General features: G+C 42.7%; 1 protein-coding gene across 7 annotated transcripts in view; it reads left to right on the forward strand.

Moving 5' to 3' along the window:
• TEAD1 (TEA domain transcription factor 1) overlaps positions 1 to 17,040 on the forward strand; it is a 247,965-nt gene that overhangs the window by 72,109 nt on the left and 158,816 nt on the right. For all 7 annotated transcript variants that reach the window (XM_063094532.1, XM_063094531.1, XM_063094530.1 and 4 more), the window contains exon 2: positions 11,137 to 11,392. In XM_063094532.1, the coding sequence (XP_062950602.1) occupies positions 11,236 to 11,392 (157 nt within the window). In that variant the 5' untranslated portion in view covers positions 11,137 to 11,235. The remainder of the gene's footprint in view (positions 1 to 11,136; positions 11,393 to 17,040) is intronic.

Here is a 17,040-nt window from a genome sequence, read left to right on the forward strand (position 1 = left end):
AGCAAATTTATTCAGATCTCCTGGAATAAATTTTCTCTAAGGTAACTGTGGAATCAAAAAGATATTGAAATAAACAGGTCAGTTTTTTGTTTTGTTTTTGTAACTGAAGTTCAACTTATATACAGAAAAATGCACACATCATCAGTATTGAGTTCCTTGTATTTTCCCATTATGAACACACTTGCATCCAGAGCTGTTGATCTGCTCCTCATGACCAGAACTTCAGAACCTCCTCATGCTGCATTGCTTCCAGTCAATACTCCACCCCCTAAGGGTGTTCACCATCCTAACTTCTAATAACATAGATTAATTTTGTTAGTGTTTGAACTTGGTGTGAATGGAAACATATAGTATACGGTCCTTTGAATCTGGTTTATTTCACTCAACATTACTTTGTAGAATTCACCCATGTTATTTGCAATTGTAATTCATTTATTTTCATTGCCATATAATAGCAATGTTCCATAGAACTCTCTATGGTGCTGAAAATGTTTTCTGTGTTGTACAATAACCACTAGCCACATTTGGCTGTTGAGCTTGTACAGTGTGGCTAGTATGACTGAGGAACTGAATTTTTATTTTTATTTAATCTTATTAATTTACTTTTAAGCTTACATGTAACTAGTGCCTCCTGTACTGGATAGGGCAGTTGTATAACTTTCTATTTTATGAATATGCTACTGTTTTTATATCCTATGGTTAATAAAAATTTGGCTGTTTCTGGCTATTACAAATAATGCAAATGTAAAACATTACTATACCTGACTTTTGGTGAACATAAGCAGGCACTTTTGTGGGTGTGTACCTAGGATTTGGAATTGGTAAGTCACAAGGTGTTCATGCAGTCAGTTTTAGTATGTAGATACTGCTAAAGAGTTTTCCAGAATGATTGTACCAATTTACACTCTCATCAGCCTGTGTATGATAGTTCTAGTTGCTCCATATCTTTGACAACACTTGGTGTTATTAGTCTTTTTATTTTAACTGTTCTAGTGTCTGGATAGTGGTATCACATTGTTTCAGTTCTCATTTTTTTTTGATAACTAGGCATGTTGAGCACCTTTTCATTTGCTTATTAGCCATTTGGTTATCTTTTACAAAACACATTAACTTTTTACCTTTTTTTCAGTTGGGTTATTCAATTTCTTATTGTTTTGTAGAAGTTCTTTGTATATTAAAGATATGACTCTCTATTGAGTAAATGTATTGCAAATATTTTCTTCACTTGGTGCATTGCTTTTTATTTTTTTAATGGATCTTTCTCTCAAAGGAAGTTCCTAGTTGTAATGTAGTCCAGTTTATCATTTTTTTCTGATTAGTGCTTTTTGTGTCCTTTTAATCTTTGCCTCCTTTAATTAAGGTCATGTAGAAAATCTGCTGGGTTTTCTTCTAAATTCTTTATTGTTTTTGGGCTGGCCAGTTGGCATACTTGGTTAGAGCGTGGGGCCGATAACACCAAGGTCAAGGGTTCTGATCCTTTATCAGCCAGCTGCCAAAAAAAAAAAAAACCCCAGAAAATAAATTCTTTATTGTTTTGGTTTTTACATTCAGACCTAAAATTCATTTCAGATGGATTGTAGAGTGTGGTGTGAGTTAGGGATCAAGTTTTACTTTATTCACATGATGTCAATTAACTGGACTCATTTACTGAAAAGACCATCCTTTCCTAAGGATAATGCAGTGTTACTTTTGTCATGTCAGGTGAATTTATATGCATGAGTTTGTTTCTGGACTCTTCTGTTCTGATCCATTGGTCTATTTTGCATGTCTTTGTACCAATACCATAGTTTTTTGGGGGGGGAGGTGGGGAAGGGGTGGTTGGCCAGTATGAGGATTGAACCCTGGACCTTGGTGTTAGCACTACACTCTAACCAACTGAGCTAGCCGGCCAGCCCCCAATACCATACTGTTAATGACTAAGCTTTTCAATGAATTTTAATATTGGGCAGCATGTGCCATTCAGCTTTGGTTTTCTTTTTTAAGATTGCACAAGAACATAATTTATTCAAACAGGTTAGTTTTACCTGTTGTTTTATCTTATCTTACCTTTATCCAGTGTCCTAATATTGTGTGATCCTAGCTCCTAGAGGTCATACAGCTGTTTCTGCTTCTAAGAAGTTTTATGATTATATTTTGGGAGTCAAAAAAGATACTCAAGTATGATTTGGGTAGAATATCAGGATTTGTATGCTGAGATCCATTAGAAATGGGTAAAGGCAGATAGGCCAGACCCACCATCCATACAAAAAAGTTGATAGCCTCATTTCTGATTGTTGAGAGGATGGGAAGGAAAAAGAAAGCATTGTGATGGACTGTGTTCTTGGTTACCTTAGGTTGACAAAAAAGAGGAATCTTTTTTTTTCTGGGAATGTTGGAGCCTAGATTTTGGAACCTCCAGTGAAAGTGTTGAGTGCTGATGAGATCCATGTGGATCCATTGGATCTTTTTAATTTTTTTCCTGGCAGCTGGCCAGTATGGAGATCCAAACCCTTGATTTTGATGTTACCAGCACCATGTTTTAACCAAGTGACCTAACTGGCCAGCACCCATTGTATCTTTAGAGAACATTTGAATGCCAGCATATGTATGTGCAAGAATGAGAGCAGGGCTCGGCCTACAAAATTCAGCACTTTAAAATGTCATCTTGATTGAAATTTTCCTTGTTTATTGGCTTGTGACCTAATCAGAAATGAGCTGTGGATTTACTTGTTGCTTCTTTCCCCCCAACATGCCTGTCTAAATAATCCAGGATAGATGGAGGCGTGGCCAGAATGAGGGAAGCGTCCTGTCTTAGGAGCTGGAAAAGAAGGCCCAGGACCATTTTTGTACGCAGAGTAGGGAGGGCCATGCTTGCTGTAGCACACTTAGAATTCTGAATCAGCCTAGGGGGCCACATCTGGGCAGGTCGGCCCCTGGGATCTGGAATGAGTCCAGAGCCAACATATCATTATGTTGGCTGGCAACAGACTGCGTAACCTTGGCTGAGTCTCGACTAGCCTTTGTAAGCAGGGATGACTCCCCAGGCATGTACCCATAGATGTGCCACCCAGGGAGCCATCACTCTGATAGGATAGGGTCATTTGTAGGCATTCTCTCAGGCACGTGGCTGAGATGGACCCTCTTGAAATGTCATATTTATTTATACTCAGTGTATATATTTATCTTGCGTGTTGATGTCTTTTTAAATATGAACTTTCTACTTTTGATTTTTAATTTGTACTCATTGTCATTTAAAATGCTAAGGTATGATGATTATCTGATGGTGCAACTTACTAAGAAAGTGATGTTATTCATAGGTTAGTGACTAAAGAATATTTTTTTCCCTGGTGTGTGTTTTCTTTATTTTAGTAAACATTATGGTTCGTTAGCCTACCTGAAATGTACGTTCATTCCACAGACCTGTTGGAATTGGGGAGTGAGTTTGTCTTAGGTTGACTTTGACTTTTCTTTGTACTCCTGGGAGAGGGCTTGTGAGTTCTCCCTTTGAAATACTGACAGCTGCTTAACTGCTAACTCTTGTGGCATTTTTTTTCTCCCTCTTAGAACAGGAAAGAAGGTACTGTTTCTGGGTTTGAAGTAGGTTTCCTGAGATTAAATTGCCCACTTCCCAGGGACCCATGACTCAGGCTACAAGCCATGTCATCCAGCTCATGCGTGCTGTGCAAGTGCTCTGTGTTGATATCAGGTCTTTGCTTGGGAATGGTCAGATGGGATAGACTGCCTGCCACTGGGTTCGTGACTGTGTCCTTTGGAAGGAGTCCACCAATGAGAAGAACAGTGATCAGCTTGACTGGTGGTGATGATGGGAGAAAGGAAGGGGCAGGGTTTCTGTTCTCACTGGCTAATAGATTCATTAAGGGGATGGGGAAGGTGATTCCCCTAAAGGCTGGTAATACAGAGTGGTCCTGTCAGAGCTGCATAGCATGAAATCAATCAGAGCTTTTCTTGAGCTGTCACCTGGGCAAGTACTTAGAGCTGATGGAGCAGAGAATTAATCAGGGAATCTCAGGAGGGTAATGCTAAGTCCTCTAATGGGGTGCTTAGCATTGGGGACTTGGTGAAGAGGTATTGCCTTGTTGATGGGATTCTGTTGATATGGAAGTGATTTTTGAAAATGAGAAGGAGTAATTATCCACTCCTCCCTGCTGAAATTAGAGGGAACCTATTGGCAATTGGAGTATATGACACCAATGCTCACTGGCTGCTACTGGCTTCACGGCAGATGTTGCTTCAGTTCTCAGTATCAGCACTCCCTGAGAGTTCTGCTGTCTCTCCGACAGTGACAAACCTTCTGCAGTCCCACCTCTCCGGTGTTGCCTACAAAATCCAGGCTGCTGATCCTTACTCGTATTTCTCAGGCCACTTGTTAGCAAGATTGGCTGGTGTCTCAAATGGGAGGAAAATAATAACATGCCCCACTGTACATATGCAAAAGCAATTAACCATCATTAGTGTCTGACATTCCTCTCAACTGCCCAGGGAGGTGAGTCAGTATCATTACTATTCATTAGGAATTAATTAATTAGACTGTGCTTGATGAAGTCAGTCATAGATGGAGTTGAGAATTCAGCACTGCTTATACCCCACTGTCTAGTGAATGTATGGTGTGAGTCTAAAAAACCCGTGCATTTTATCTGGAGAAATGACTCCTAGATTGAAAAACTGTGAAGTATAAGTCTTTGGGCAACTTATTTAAGTCTCTGGACCTCACAAGCTGGGAATAACACCCAATGGGGTAGAGCAGTGATTAAAGAAGCTCCTGTAGGTGAGACTTCTTCTGCCTTTGTGCTGGAAACCTGGTTCCTTGGGAGAAGGTAGAATTTGGATTCGAGGTACCAGTTCACTTGGGAAGAAAAGCACCTTTTCCCCTAGTCTTTTTGTTAGAGGTCAGCTTTTCTCTTATGAGAAAAATTTGGGCTTTCACTAAGATCACAGTGACTTTCAAGCCGTCAAATGCTTGGTTAAGTTGTCTACTATAAATATTTCAGCTGTGTGGTTTTCTTTCTTTAAACCCTAAAATGTCTCCCACCCCTACCTACTTCTACCTCCTCCTGAGATGCTAGGAATCTCTTCTCATAGCTTTCCTCCCTTTGCCTCTCCTTACACGTTGTCTTTTCCACTCGCTTACTCAGATTTGCTGTCACCATTTTTTGCCTTTTCACATTTCTTCCTTGGCTACCTCTTTGGCCTCTGGTCTTTCTACTCTTGCTGCTTTCCTCCCTTATAACTTTTCTTGTAGCTGTCACCTTCTGGCTCTTTTTTTCTCTAGGGGTCAAAAGAATGAGGAAATAGAGAAGATAAAACATTGCATCTCAAAAATTACCATTCCCCTCAAGGTTTGTTTATGATAGAAGAAGGTTACATCTTAGAGAACCCAAATCCTATTTGTCCCTCTAACACAGAAGGGCTATTAGTTGTCAATAATCAAGATTAATAAAAAAGAAATTGGATCAGACAGCCAACTCTTTGTTACCTACACTTTGCCTGGCTTAAGTCTGTCTGCTTGCATCTTCCTGATTTGGTGATTTCCTCTGGGGCTCTTGCTCCTCATCGCAACCTTGGCCAGAGTAAGGGTGAGGGATGGGTGAGTCGCCGAAACTCTTCCTCTTCTTGTGGGAGATTCGTGTGGTAAGTTCAGTCATGTTATTATCAAAGAATGTTCGTGTCATCTGGTTGTTGGTTCATTCTCTCTCTCACTGAGTATTGATAGATACAGTACAGGTAATATACTGGCACTGGGGATACTGTGTTGTGTGTCTTAGTCCCTGCCCTCAAGGACATTGGGGTACAAGCGAGGGCAGCAATACCAAACTGACTTACAGAGTTATAGGTAGAGTCTGTGGGAGCACAAGGTGGTAGACGACTAAGCTGGCTTCCTTCAGGGTTAATGATGGAAACTGAGGCATATGGGGGTTCCAAGTGCCACGTGGCCCTGGGTTACTCAAGTGGACACAGAGTTCTAAATCCCAGTCTAGCTCTTTTCCTCTTGCATCACAGAGTATTAAGACACTGACTAAAACAAGCCATATGGAGTTTTTGGTGACCCTCACGTTCGATGGCATTTCATTAATCACAAGAGTAGTGATTAATGAAATAATTTTAATTTTTAATTAATGAAATAATAAAACTAAGCCTTTTATTTAAGAGCCTTTAAATCACCCAAAAGTGGGTGAGATGCTTACATAACAAGAGGCCCACAGGAATTATGATGAAGGGAGCAGCAGATTACTGTGTCCTCTCTGTCCCCCTCTGCTATGCTCATTGAATGGAGTTGGTGTCAGAGCACCTGCATTCGACTGTCTCTCCCTGTTCACCCCCCAGGCTTTTTATAATAAAATATGTTTTGGTCGAATGCACATATGATAGCATTCCAGTATAGTGTTTCTCTTCTTGAAGTGTTAGTGGGTAATTGTGAAAGAAGTCTCTTTTAGGGAGTGTGGCTGTGAGGGCAATGAGCAGGGTATTTGGATCACTGGTAACGGTTGTTTTTGGGGTTTATCATAGTGCGGCTGGGAAGAGTTTCAGGAGAAAAGGAGCTTTCAGAAAAGTGTTTTTGATGGAAACTGAGGCACATGGAGGCTAAATAATACACATTTATTTTTTGTATATTTTCAATAAACAAGAGTTCCTATCTGCTCTCTTTTGTGAGGCATGCTGTGGAAAGCATGAACCACACTGAATCACACTGCCCAGAAAAATATGAAAACTGTTGAAGCTGTGAATAAGTTCAGATTTAGATGAGTGTTAGTGCATTAGTCTGTTTCTTTTGCTTGTGACAAAATACACAGAACTGGATGATTCCTAAGAAAATGAAATTTATTGCTTACAATTTCAGAGGCATGGAAGTCCAAAGTCCAGGGAACGCAGCTGGTGAGGGCTTGCTTTGGTGGTGGCTTCAGTGAGGGCAGAGGATCACATTGACAAAACGGTGGAGCAGAGAGAGCAGAGAGAGAGACTCTTCTCTCCTTTAAAGCCCTCAGAACCACGCCCCTGGCCACCATTTTCAATCCTTTCGCTACTGCGCGGTCCTACGATCCAATCACCTCTTCAAGGCTCCATCTTTCAATTACCGTAATAGGATTTCCTACCCTCTTAACAGTCACAGTGGGGGCTGAGTTTCTAATACATAAAATGTGGGGGTCACAATTCAAGCCTCAGTGAATTTGGGGGGGGACATAATTCAATCTACTACAGTTAGAAATAAAGGTGTTTGTCACCAGTTTAAATTTTCCATGTTGTCATCTAAAGACCTTAAAGAAAGAGGATCCTTTGTAACTTGATTTCCCAAAGTGAATGATTAGGGGAATCTCCTTCATATCCTCACCGTCTCATCACTGGTAGGTATTTTGGCATTGCACAGTATATACCATTGTCTAGAGAGGTTGGACTTGAACATAAAGTGTTACAGGTGACAGCCTTGACTCATTATCTCACTAAATCTTTATGGCAGCCCTGTGGGGTAGAGTCCCTCCACCCTTTAATGATTTTTCTGTATTAGGATTTCATTTAAATAAATCTTAAATCTTCTGAGAGATTAACTGATTTAGTTTGGGCTGCATGGCTTGTGGGTGAGCCAGATTTGGAACCCAGATCACTTTGAGTCTTCATACCATCTCCCTGCCAACCCAGTACCATGTTCTTCATTTACTGAATTGAGTGAAAACTGACTCCCATGCTCAAAGGATATATGGGGAGGTGGAGACAACAGCTCTGCAGGTCCAGATATTCTATGCATAATTCACCTGTTTAGATCTTAATGCTGGTAATATGCAGGTGCTTTTGCTCTGCTTTCAGAATTGAGGTAGATTGGTAGTTCACCAATTCCACACATTTTTAGGATACTCCTAAAGTGTGGTGGATACTCCTGAAGTGTGGCTGATACTCTCAGAGCCACTAGACACAAGAACAGTTTTGGGGATGATGGGGATTTTGAGCTGGGCTAGAAGGAACTTGAGGGATGGAATGCCAGAGGGTTATTTTGGTATCCAGTACAGGGAGCTTTTCTCAGCCAGCCCCAGTCTTGTGATCGGAAACTCTCTGCCCACACAGGGCCTCATCTTACAATTGGTTGTAAAACCAAGGGCCTATATAACTCTGTGGATTATGTATCTGGTAGTTTCTGGGGCTGTGTCCTGGCCCATGTCCAGAGTAGGTAATTCCATCCTGCTGAGCTCCACTTGACCAAATTGCAAGAGCCTGGACAACAGAGTTCTTCCCTTTGCAGTAAATGAATAAGAACGTGAGCATTTAGAACACTGTCTGTACTTACTAAGTGGATGGATCAATTAATGCTAGCTAATATTGCATTCCCCAAACAACCAAGTACTTGTGACTCTTAGCTTTAGAAGTGACTTGAAAGGGTTGTCCGCAAGACTCTGGTGCTTGTCTTCTAAGGCTGTCTGCCCTTTATTGAGCAGCTCACCGAGCAGAAAGTTTTCCTTATGTTGAGTCAGAATCTTCTTTGAAACTTGCATAGAATGGGTCTGCTCACTCTCCATGTGACAGCTCATCAGAGGTTGTTAAGTGTTTGTGGACATAATCTTGGCAGTTATGATTCAGGAGGATCTTATCAGTTTTGGGCCATGGGTTAAGGCTAAAATAATGGAATTTATGGGAATAATATAAACTCCTGCTTTTAGCTCTGGAATCAGTTGCGCAAGAAGTGGGATTCAGGAACAGCACCTGGGAGGGCAGGAGCTTAGAGGTTTTATGGATCATAAGTCTATCTCTGAGTGCCGTTTATTGAGGGTGTTGAGACTGGATGGTATCTAGTCTTGAAGACAGTCAGGAGCCTGGGGGCTGTTCCTGTCAGACCTAAATGATGTGTTGGGAGAGATTTGCTCTGCTAAGGGATGACCCTCAAGGGATGGATGGGTAGAAGTTAGTCAGGAGGTGGGGTTTAGCCTAGTAGGTGGAGGAATTTCAACATGTCAACATGAGGTGGCAGTAGTGAGGAGAGGTGGTGAGTTCCTTGTCATTGGCGATGTTCAAGTGTAGATTGAGTGACCAGTTGATGGAAAGTTGTAGAGGGCACCTCAGGCATTGGATGTCAGTCATTGGTGTGTTCTGGTCTGGAGACTCTGTGCCTCAATTATACGGTAACATTCTTTTTAGGCAAGTGAAGGTCCCTGTCCCTCCAACTAGCCCTGACTGTCCTGAGTTCCATCCCTCTGTATACTGGCTGAGTGCCGGGCATATCTACTTATCTTAAAACGTGGCTGCCTGGAGTGAATCGATACTGCTCCCAGCTGCTCAAGGACTGGCCTGTGGTTTTGTGTGTCTGTGTAGTTTTGTTTTTGTTTTTGTTTTTGCTTGGGAGGAGGATGGAGAGGGAGGTGGTGGACTAGCCACTGCTCAATGAGTTTTCTTTTAATAATTTCTCTAATAAATGGCTTTGGAGCTAGAACAGACTCTAGGGTAGAGTACAGTTCAGCTCTAACTTTATAAGACTCTTAGATCCCATCAAAAAGTGTAATAGTTTGAGAATTCAAAAAGCCCATACTGCAGCATTGTGGAGTTCATCTGGGGGTCAGTCACAAAACCCTTTCTTGTGGCATACCTTAACATTGGGCAATTTTTAAAGTCTTGTGTAAGTGTACATGTGTTGGTGAGAGGTAGTAAATATTTTGCTGACAGATTCTTTGAGTGATGGCTCAGTGGCAGCATTTAAAGGCAGACCACCTGAGGGTTTCTTCTTTCCAGGTGCTGCCAAACCTAAAAAGCTGTCAGGGTAAGAAGCCAAAAGCACCCACTAATATACCATTACTTGTGTAATGTGCATGTGCCTCCAAGTTTCTGCACCTGGGATCTGTTGATTCACACAGGTGGGGGGACAGCCCAGGAACGGGATACAGTCGGGAGAGGGAAGGAAAGAAGTCAGGTTGCTTGCTCTCAGGTGATGGCGCTGGAACATTGAGCAGTTCCTGGTGCTGGGAGGGACCACAAGCAGCTGCTTCCCTCCTGGGTGCCTTTGTTGTAACATTGCATGGACTGGAGGGGGTGGGATGGAGAGGAACGGTGGTCACATGAAGCCCTCCCTACTCAGACCCTGTGCCTCCCTTTTTTGATGAGTCCCCAGAAGCAGTTCTTCTCCCCTTTTTTGGGAGGCCTTTGGATTGATGATCTGATGCCTTTTCAACAAAGGAATATTGATATGTTAGTGTGCCGGACAGCAGGGAGTACTGGATTAGATCGTTTTCACATTGGTATTATGCCAGTTTGCCATTTGTTTGGAAAGCTTATCCCTTTATGACCATAGGTTACATGCATAATTTAAGGGGAATCAGTCTTTGAGAAAGATTTCTTTTGGTTCTGTAATCTTCAGTGCTACAGAAAAATAAATGAAAGACTCCCCCATGGTTTTCATGTGATCAGGAATTCAGAGTAGGCTATGAGAGGAAGTGCCTCATGTAGATATAAAACATTTCTGCAAATGTGCTAGATGGTTGTGGTAGGTGTTGCAGGAAATATAGCAGTGGGGACGACTTGGTCCCTGCTTCAGGGTTACAGTCTAGGAGCTGAGAGTGGCAAACTGACCTGACCACATAGGGTAAAAGCCCCAAAGATAAATGCTGCAGGTCCAGGTTAACTGGCATTGCTATCTCAGTAGAATGAATATTTGTGATAACAAAATAAATCTTCTTCCTTCCTCGACCCTGTCACCATTTTGCATTTTGGTGATCTCATATTGGGATGGTTTGACATTTCAGAATTATCATGCCAATTGCCATAGTGAAATGGATGTCTTTTATTTTACTTTATTTTCTTATAAACAACTTGTTTTGCTATGGAGATTTGATTATCATTGATTGTAGTGCTCCTGGTAGATAGTAGGCACTTAGTGAATGGTTTTTGTATGAATCACTGGAAACTTGCAACTCCGAGTGAGTGCTATTGTTGGATGAAAATCTCCTCCTATCTGTGAAGATCATCTAGCTTCTGCCTGCCGTTGCATTTCTGTATGAGTGCTTAACATGATACATAGAGAACAGAAGCCACTTGGATCTCAAAATTCCATGTTCTCCATTAGGAGTTATTCTCTAAGCAAAGCTGGCAACTGAAGAATTTGGAATAGTGAGAACAGTATGTTTGTGGTTACCATGTCCTTATCATACTATTTTGTGATTTCTTTTTTAGGTCTATTTTCTTGAAAAGGCTCCAGGCTTCGGCTTGGAAAATCCAACCGCCAAAATTGAGCCCAGCAGCTGGAGCGGCAGCGAGAGCCCTGCCGAAAACATGGAAAGGATGAGCGACTCTGCAGATAAGCCAATTGACAATGACGCAGAAGGGGTCTGGAGCCCAGACATCGAGCAGAGCTTTCAGGAGGCCCTGGCTATCTATCCACCGTGTGGGAGGAGGAAAATCATCTTGTCAGACGAAGGCAAAATGTATGGTAAGTGGCCTGGAATACTCCTTTGAAATACTTTGACCTGCCCTTGTGGTAGAGGACAGATCGTAGCTGGCTTTCTCTTGAGATCCATGTGTTGTATTGAGTTGTATGATCTTTGTAGAATTTTAGCTGGCTATCTAGGGGACTGACTCTCAGATAGAGAGCTGAGTCAGTGAAGGTCCGCTGGGAAATCATTCCCTGGATGCTACTGCATGCTGAGGGGCATTACATCCAAAGCTCTTGAGGCCAGGTAGGAACATAGATAGTACAGTGGAATATGCAGATACCACATGGTAGGGATGAGCTCTTCAGAACGCAGGAAGCACCGCCACTTAACTTCAGATAACTGGTGCCATGTAGGAGTGGGGGTCTGGTGCTGCCAAGCCTCTTTTTTTTTTTTTTTACCCCCTCCAGAAAGAACCAGCAATCTAGATGTTTTTTATGAAATCTACTCCTTTTTTAAAAGCCAACACTTTTTCTTTTAAATAACCCTGTCTAGGCCAGATAAAACATGTGCATGGACTTGATCAGACCTCTGAACCACCAGTTTGATGCCTTGCCGCCAGTTTGCAGTTGAATGGCCAGACAAGGCATTCACCCCTCAGGCTGCTCTCGCCAGTCTCCCTTTGTACAAGGGAATGCCTCACTGCCTCACAGTGCGTTCTGAAGGAAAAGTCCAGAGTACTGAGGAGGGTGAGACCAGTTAAAAAGATGGCTTGGGATGCCAAAGGCAGTGGCGAGTACCCACCCACTCACCTAGGGCTTGCTTGCTGGGCTCGGGCATTAACCCTTCCTTCCGTAGATGCTTCCAGCTGCAGACCTACACTTTTTGGCTACTTACCTTTTGGGAATCAGATGGCAGGTGTTGTACGTTCTGTGTGTCTAATTGGGCAGGTTGAGTTGACAGAGTTTGCATTGTAGCTGAGTCTAAAGAGATGCAAACAAAGAACTTAAACTCAAAGAGAACTGGCTCAGCAACCTACCTGAGGTTGTTAACTTATCATGGGAGTGATTTATTTCTAAATAATTTGAAATCTTTTCCATAAAAGGGTGTTGTACCTTTAATCCTGTGCTTCCTCTATCAGGAGCCATAGGAGGCTGCAGCTCGAACTAGCACACACAGCTCAGGAAAAAGCAGATGGTGGTGCAGCTGCCACCAGCTGTGACCCCACCTGCCCTCCCCCTCTGCAGCTTGGATGATGTAATGGAAACAAGGAAAATTTTGCTTTCTGCAGCATTGGAGTCTCTCAGCCTGTCACACAGAGAAGAGGGGGAACCCAAACTTCTGGCATTTATCTTATGCTTTCGTAATATCTCTTGTAGCCAAAGGAACGTCTTCGTGTTTTAGTGACATGGACTTCAGATGAAACATCTCAGCTCCTGTGGGCAGAAAGTTTCAGAGCCCTAGATTTTCTGTATGCTTCTATCTTTCCTGGGTTTCTCTTTCTCAGCCTGGCTATTTGCTTTCAGGGTCTTGTCTTCAAACCTGAAAATGTAGCCCTCCTTCCCCTCCCAAAGGCAAAGGAAAGCACTTTAATATTTGAGCCTTTCTTGGAATAATTTTATTATAGGTAGAGAAGGGTAGCTTTGGGACGTTACCTTGTACAGATATCATTTGTTTGCCCAGAAATTGTTTTACTCTAAAATAATGGCACAGTATTGGAAGTCCTGGTTGGTAATAACTGTTGTACTTCATTTCTCACAAGGAATACTGGGAAAGGCACTGTCTCTTTAGGAATAAGGATTCAGGACTGAGAACATAATTCAGAGCAAAAGTTAATTTTTGTCAACTTCACTTTTGTTCTCCATTGAGATTTTACTTTTTAGATAACAGCTGTGGTAGATTTAGCCAATTTGCCTGTAACTCAGTCATAAAAATATTTTTATATGAAAATAATTGTGTGAGAGCTCTTGTTGGTAATTGGATCTCAGAGGTAGCAGGCTAGGCTCAAGAATAGTGAGAAGCTTTGGATTTGAGTTGTTCTGTCAACAGTGAGTTTGAACAGTTTTCCCTCGGCCTTGGTCTCAGTTTTCTCCTCAGTTAAAAAAAAAAAAAAAAAGATGGTGGGGCAGGCCGGTTAGCACAGTTGGTTAGGACATGATGCTGATAACACCAAGGTCCAGGATTCCATCCCTGTACTGACCAGTGACCAAAACTAAACCAAACCAAACAAACACAAAAACATTAAAAGATGGTAAAGTAGATGATGTCCCTGGGTCCTTTGGACTTTTCCATTGTATGATGCTGTAATTTTTGACTTTCAGCTCAACAAGATGATTGGTTATTGACAAAGGAGGTGCTAATTATGGGAGCATGTCTTTAGTACCCAGGGCAACTCAGGTTCTGAGTGCTTCCTGAGTGCACATGTTCTTGGTATATGAATTCTTTTTTCCTTAAATCAATAATACATTTTCTAACTGTATTGGTGGCCAACCTAATTTAAAATGGGCAATCCTTTTGAGCAACCAGCATCAGAAATTACAACTTGTTTGAGAAGAACAGTCTTATTAGTTGTGGGTTTTCAGCAGGTGGAGTGCACAGCTGCAGGATTGAGTGTCTTGACTGGGGTGCAGGAAGTGCATTTGCTGCACTGGCCCTGCAGCCACCCCACCTTCAGGCAGCTGCCTTGCAGAGAAAATATCCCCTTTCTTTGGTCAACATGTGGGAGCTTTGCTTCTCGATTGGGGTGCAGGAAATGCATTTGCTGCACTGGCCCTGCAGCCACCCCACCTTCAGGCAGCTGCCTTGCAGAGAAAATATCCCCTTTCTTTGGTCAACATGTGGGAGCTTTGCTTCTCCTGCTCCCTTGGAAAGGAAACATGGTGGTTAGCAGGGCTATGGGGGATGCCCCTTAAGAGAAACTGACTTAGGTGCCTGGTGGCTTCCTCTGATATGCCTGTGACTTTGAAGATGAGAGAGAGAGTTGATTTGAGAGCCCCCACAGTGAGGCTCCCGCCACTCGGGGATTGAGTCATGTGAGCAGTGTGGGGCCAGAGCTACTGTTCCTTGGCTTCTGGCCTGTTCCCCATCTTACCGTATGTGAATCAGGACACAAACCAGACCAGGAGTGAGGATTTCTTAAGGTCTTAAGAGCATACTTTTTCTCTAAGGGTTTTGAAAATGAAAACATTGAAAGCATTTTAGATTCTGTGTAGTAAAATCAAAATAATTTAATGTCTTTTAGCGAAATACCAAGTGTTTTTTTACTTTAGGGGGTTAGTTCGATATTTCTGAACATTTGTAGAGTGGTTTATGATATCACTAATCCTGAGCTGTTGGAGAAGCAAGGTCAAGTGATTTATTTTGGTAATGAAATTTCCTGTATGGTTGGCGGTAGGGCACATGCAGTCTTATGGAGTGGAGAAATGGAAATTCTCTCTTCTTCAGGTCTTCTGGGGAGCTGAGACTTCATGTAGTCAGCCTTTATGTGGATAAATTGCTTCTGCCTTGGGCACCCTTATGTGTAGGCAGTTGTTTTTGTGGATAATTAGAAGGGCGGCGAGACCTCCTTTGAGTTTGTTCCTAAGGGCATGGGTGCTTACTCAGTGTGTTTCTCTCTCTTTCTCTGTCTCTCCTTTTGATTTCTTATCTTGTTTTTATAAAGCTGTGTGTCTCTTTTTCTGGGAGATAGTCAGGGAGGAGATAGCAGGAGGACAAGATGAGAGGGAAATTCTTGGTCAACAAACTTGTCCGAAATTGGATTTCAGAGGAGCAGGCCATAGTTTTAAACAAGAAAAAAACAAAGCAGTGAACCATGGAAATACCCGGCTGTATTTCTTTTGCAACTGAAAACCCTTGTCTTGCAATGTGGTCAAATATCTCCCATAATCAAATCAGGGTATGGACAGGAACTAACATTCACTGATTGCTTGCTATAGAGCAGAGAAGAGTAGTACTTAACAGCTTAACTTTGTAATTAATGTAAATCCTGGCTCTGCTGCTTCTAGGTGTCAGACTTTGGGCCAAGTTCCCTTACCTCTGTGTCTCAATTTCCTCAACTGCAAAGGAGGGTTAAATAGATCCTACTTCATAGGATTGTTACAAGAATTAAATGAACTAATTGTGATATGGGATCCCCGACCATGTTTGAAAAGAGTCTGATGTATTCTGAGATCTATATAAGTGTTTATGCAGCAAACTGAAAACAAACAAGTGCCTTTTCCATGTGCCTGTGCTAAAGGCTTTACATATAATTCCCGTCTGAAGCTCATAACAATTCTTTGAGGTTGGTATTGTGATCCCCGCTTTATAGATGAGGAAGCTGAGGCTGACGGGGATAAAGTGGCTTGGAGATGGCCAATATAAATGGTATGGCTTAGAAGGTTTCAGATCCAGCTCTCTGACTCCAAAACAAGGGCTCTTTCCACTGTGCTTTTGCTCCTTCCTTGGTAGAGGTCATAATACTAATTCAACAAATCAATATTGACTGCCAGCTGTATTCCAGCCCCGTGCTAGGGGTTGTCAAGGATACAGTAATGAACCAGACAGACATGGTCCCTGTCCTCATGGAGCTATCACAAGTTCATTTGCAGGAAACTGACTTGAAGTCAGGACTGAATGCCAAAGCTTTCTGGGAAGTCTGAGAGCCCTTTGCAGATGGTCACCTTCCACTTGGCCTTTTGAAGCCTGTTCTTGCCTACCAGTGTCCCCAGGGCAGCTGGCCTGATGCTGGCAGGGAAGAAAGCATCTCAAATAACATAGTGGGGAGGATCCCAGATCACAAGACTGGCTCTGATGGTGGCCAGGAAGATGTCTGGAAGGTTCTAGTGCCCTAGGATCCTATAAGTAGTCTGGACAGAGCAATTTCTGGGCAGTGACTTTCCCCTTTTGTGAGCAGATGTCTTCAGGGTCCTTGCTTAGGACAGCTGCAGGGAGGAACTCTTTCTTACTGCGATGCCAGGCCTACTGTTCAGCCCTAGAGAGCTGAATTGTGGGGACCAGAGAAGATGAGGAGGAAGGTGTCTCTGGGCCAGTCCTCCCCAGTTGCTGACCTGTGGCCTGCCAGCCAGAGGAGCACAGGATGTGGAATTATCCTGTTGCTTACTTCACAGCAGCACAGGGCAGAAGAGGAGAGGGGGATTTTTTGATGAGCTGGTGGCAGAACTGACAAGGGGCGTCAGAATGAGAGTGCACACAAGCAAGCATGAGTGTGTACTGGTTAATCATGTAGGATAAAGAGCGAGGAGTGTGATTCCCAAGCTCCTGATCTAGAGAATTGGTCAAGAAAGTGTAGGATCATCGAGCATCCTTTCCTAAGATAATATACTCTCACAACATGTCTTTGAGAACTGGAGAGGTGGCCTATGTGTGTGGAGCACCCAGAGGCCCTGATGTGGAAATGGCTTTAAAATCTGAGCCCTGTAGGATCTCCAGGATTTGGGAAACCGAGTCTTGGGGCCGAGCTGAACTTGTTCTTCCCAGTTCTCCATGTGAATATTGTGTGGCATCCTTGATTTCCTCTTTCTTTCTGTCCTGTGATTCAGGGTGTTATTTCAAGGCAAAATGTGAAACACAAAAAGCAGTCTTCTTAGAACAGGCTAGAAGTTCCCTAAACAAGGACCCTGCCTATCTTGTACAGGATCTAACTCGGGGCCTGGGACATAGAAGGTGTAGTAATGTTTGTTGAATGTATGTATTCATGAAGTGAGTT

The sequence above is a fragment of the Cynocephalus volans genome, chromosome 4 (assembly GCF_027409185.1).
Source record: "Cynocephalus volans isolate mCynVol1 chromosome 4, mCynVol1.pri, whole genome shotgun sequence".
Taxonomy (NCBI): Eukaryota; Metazoa; Chordata; class Mammalia; order Dermoptera; family Cynocephalidae; genus Cynocephalus; species Cynocephalus volans.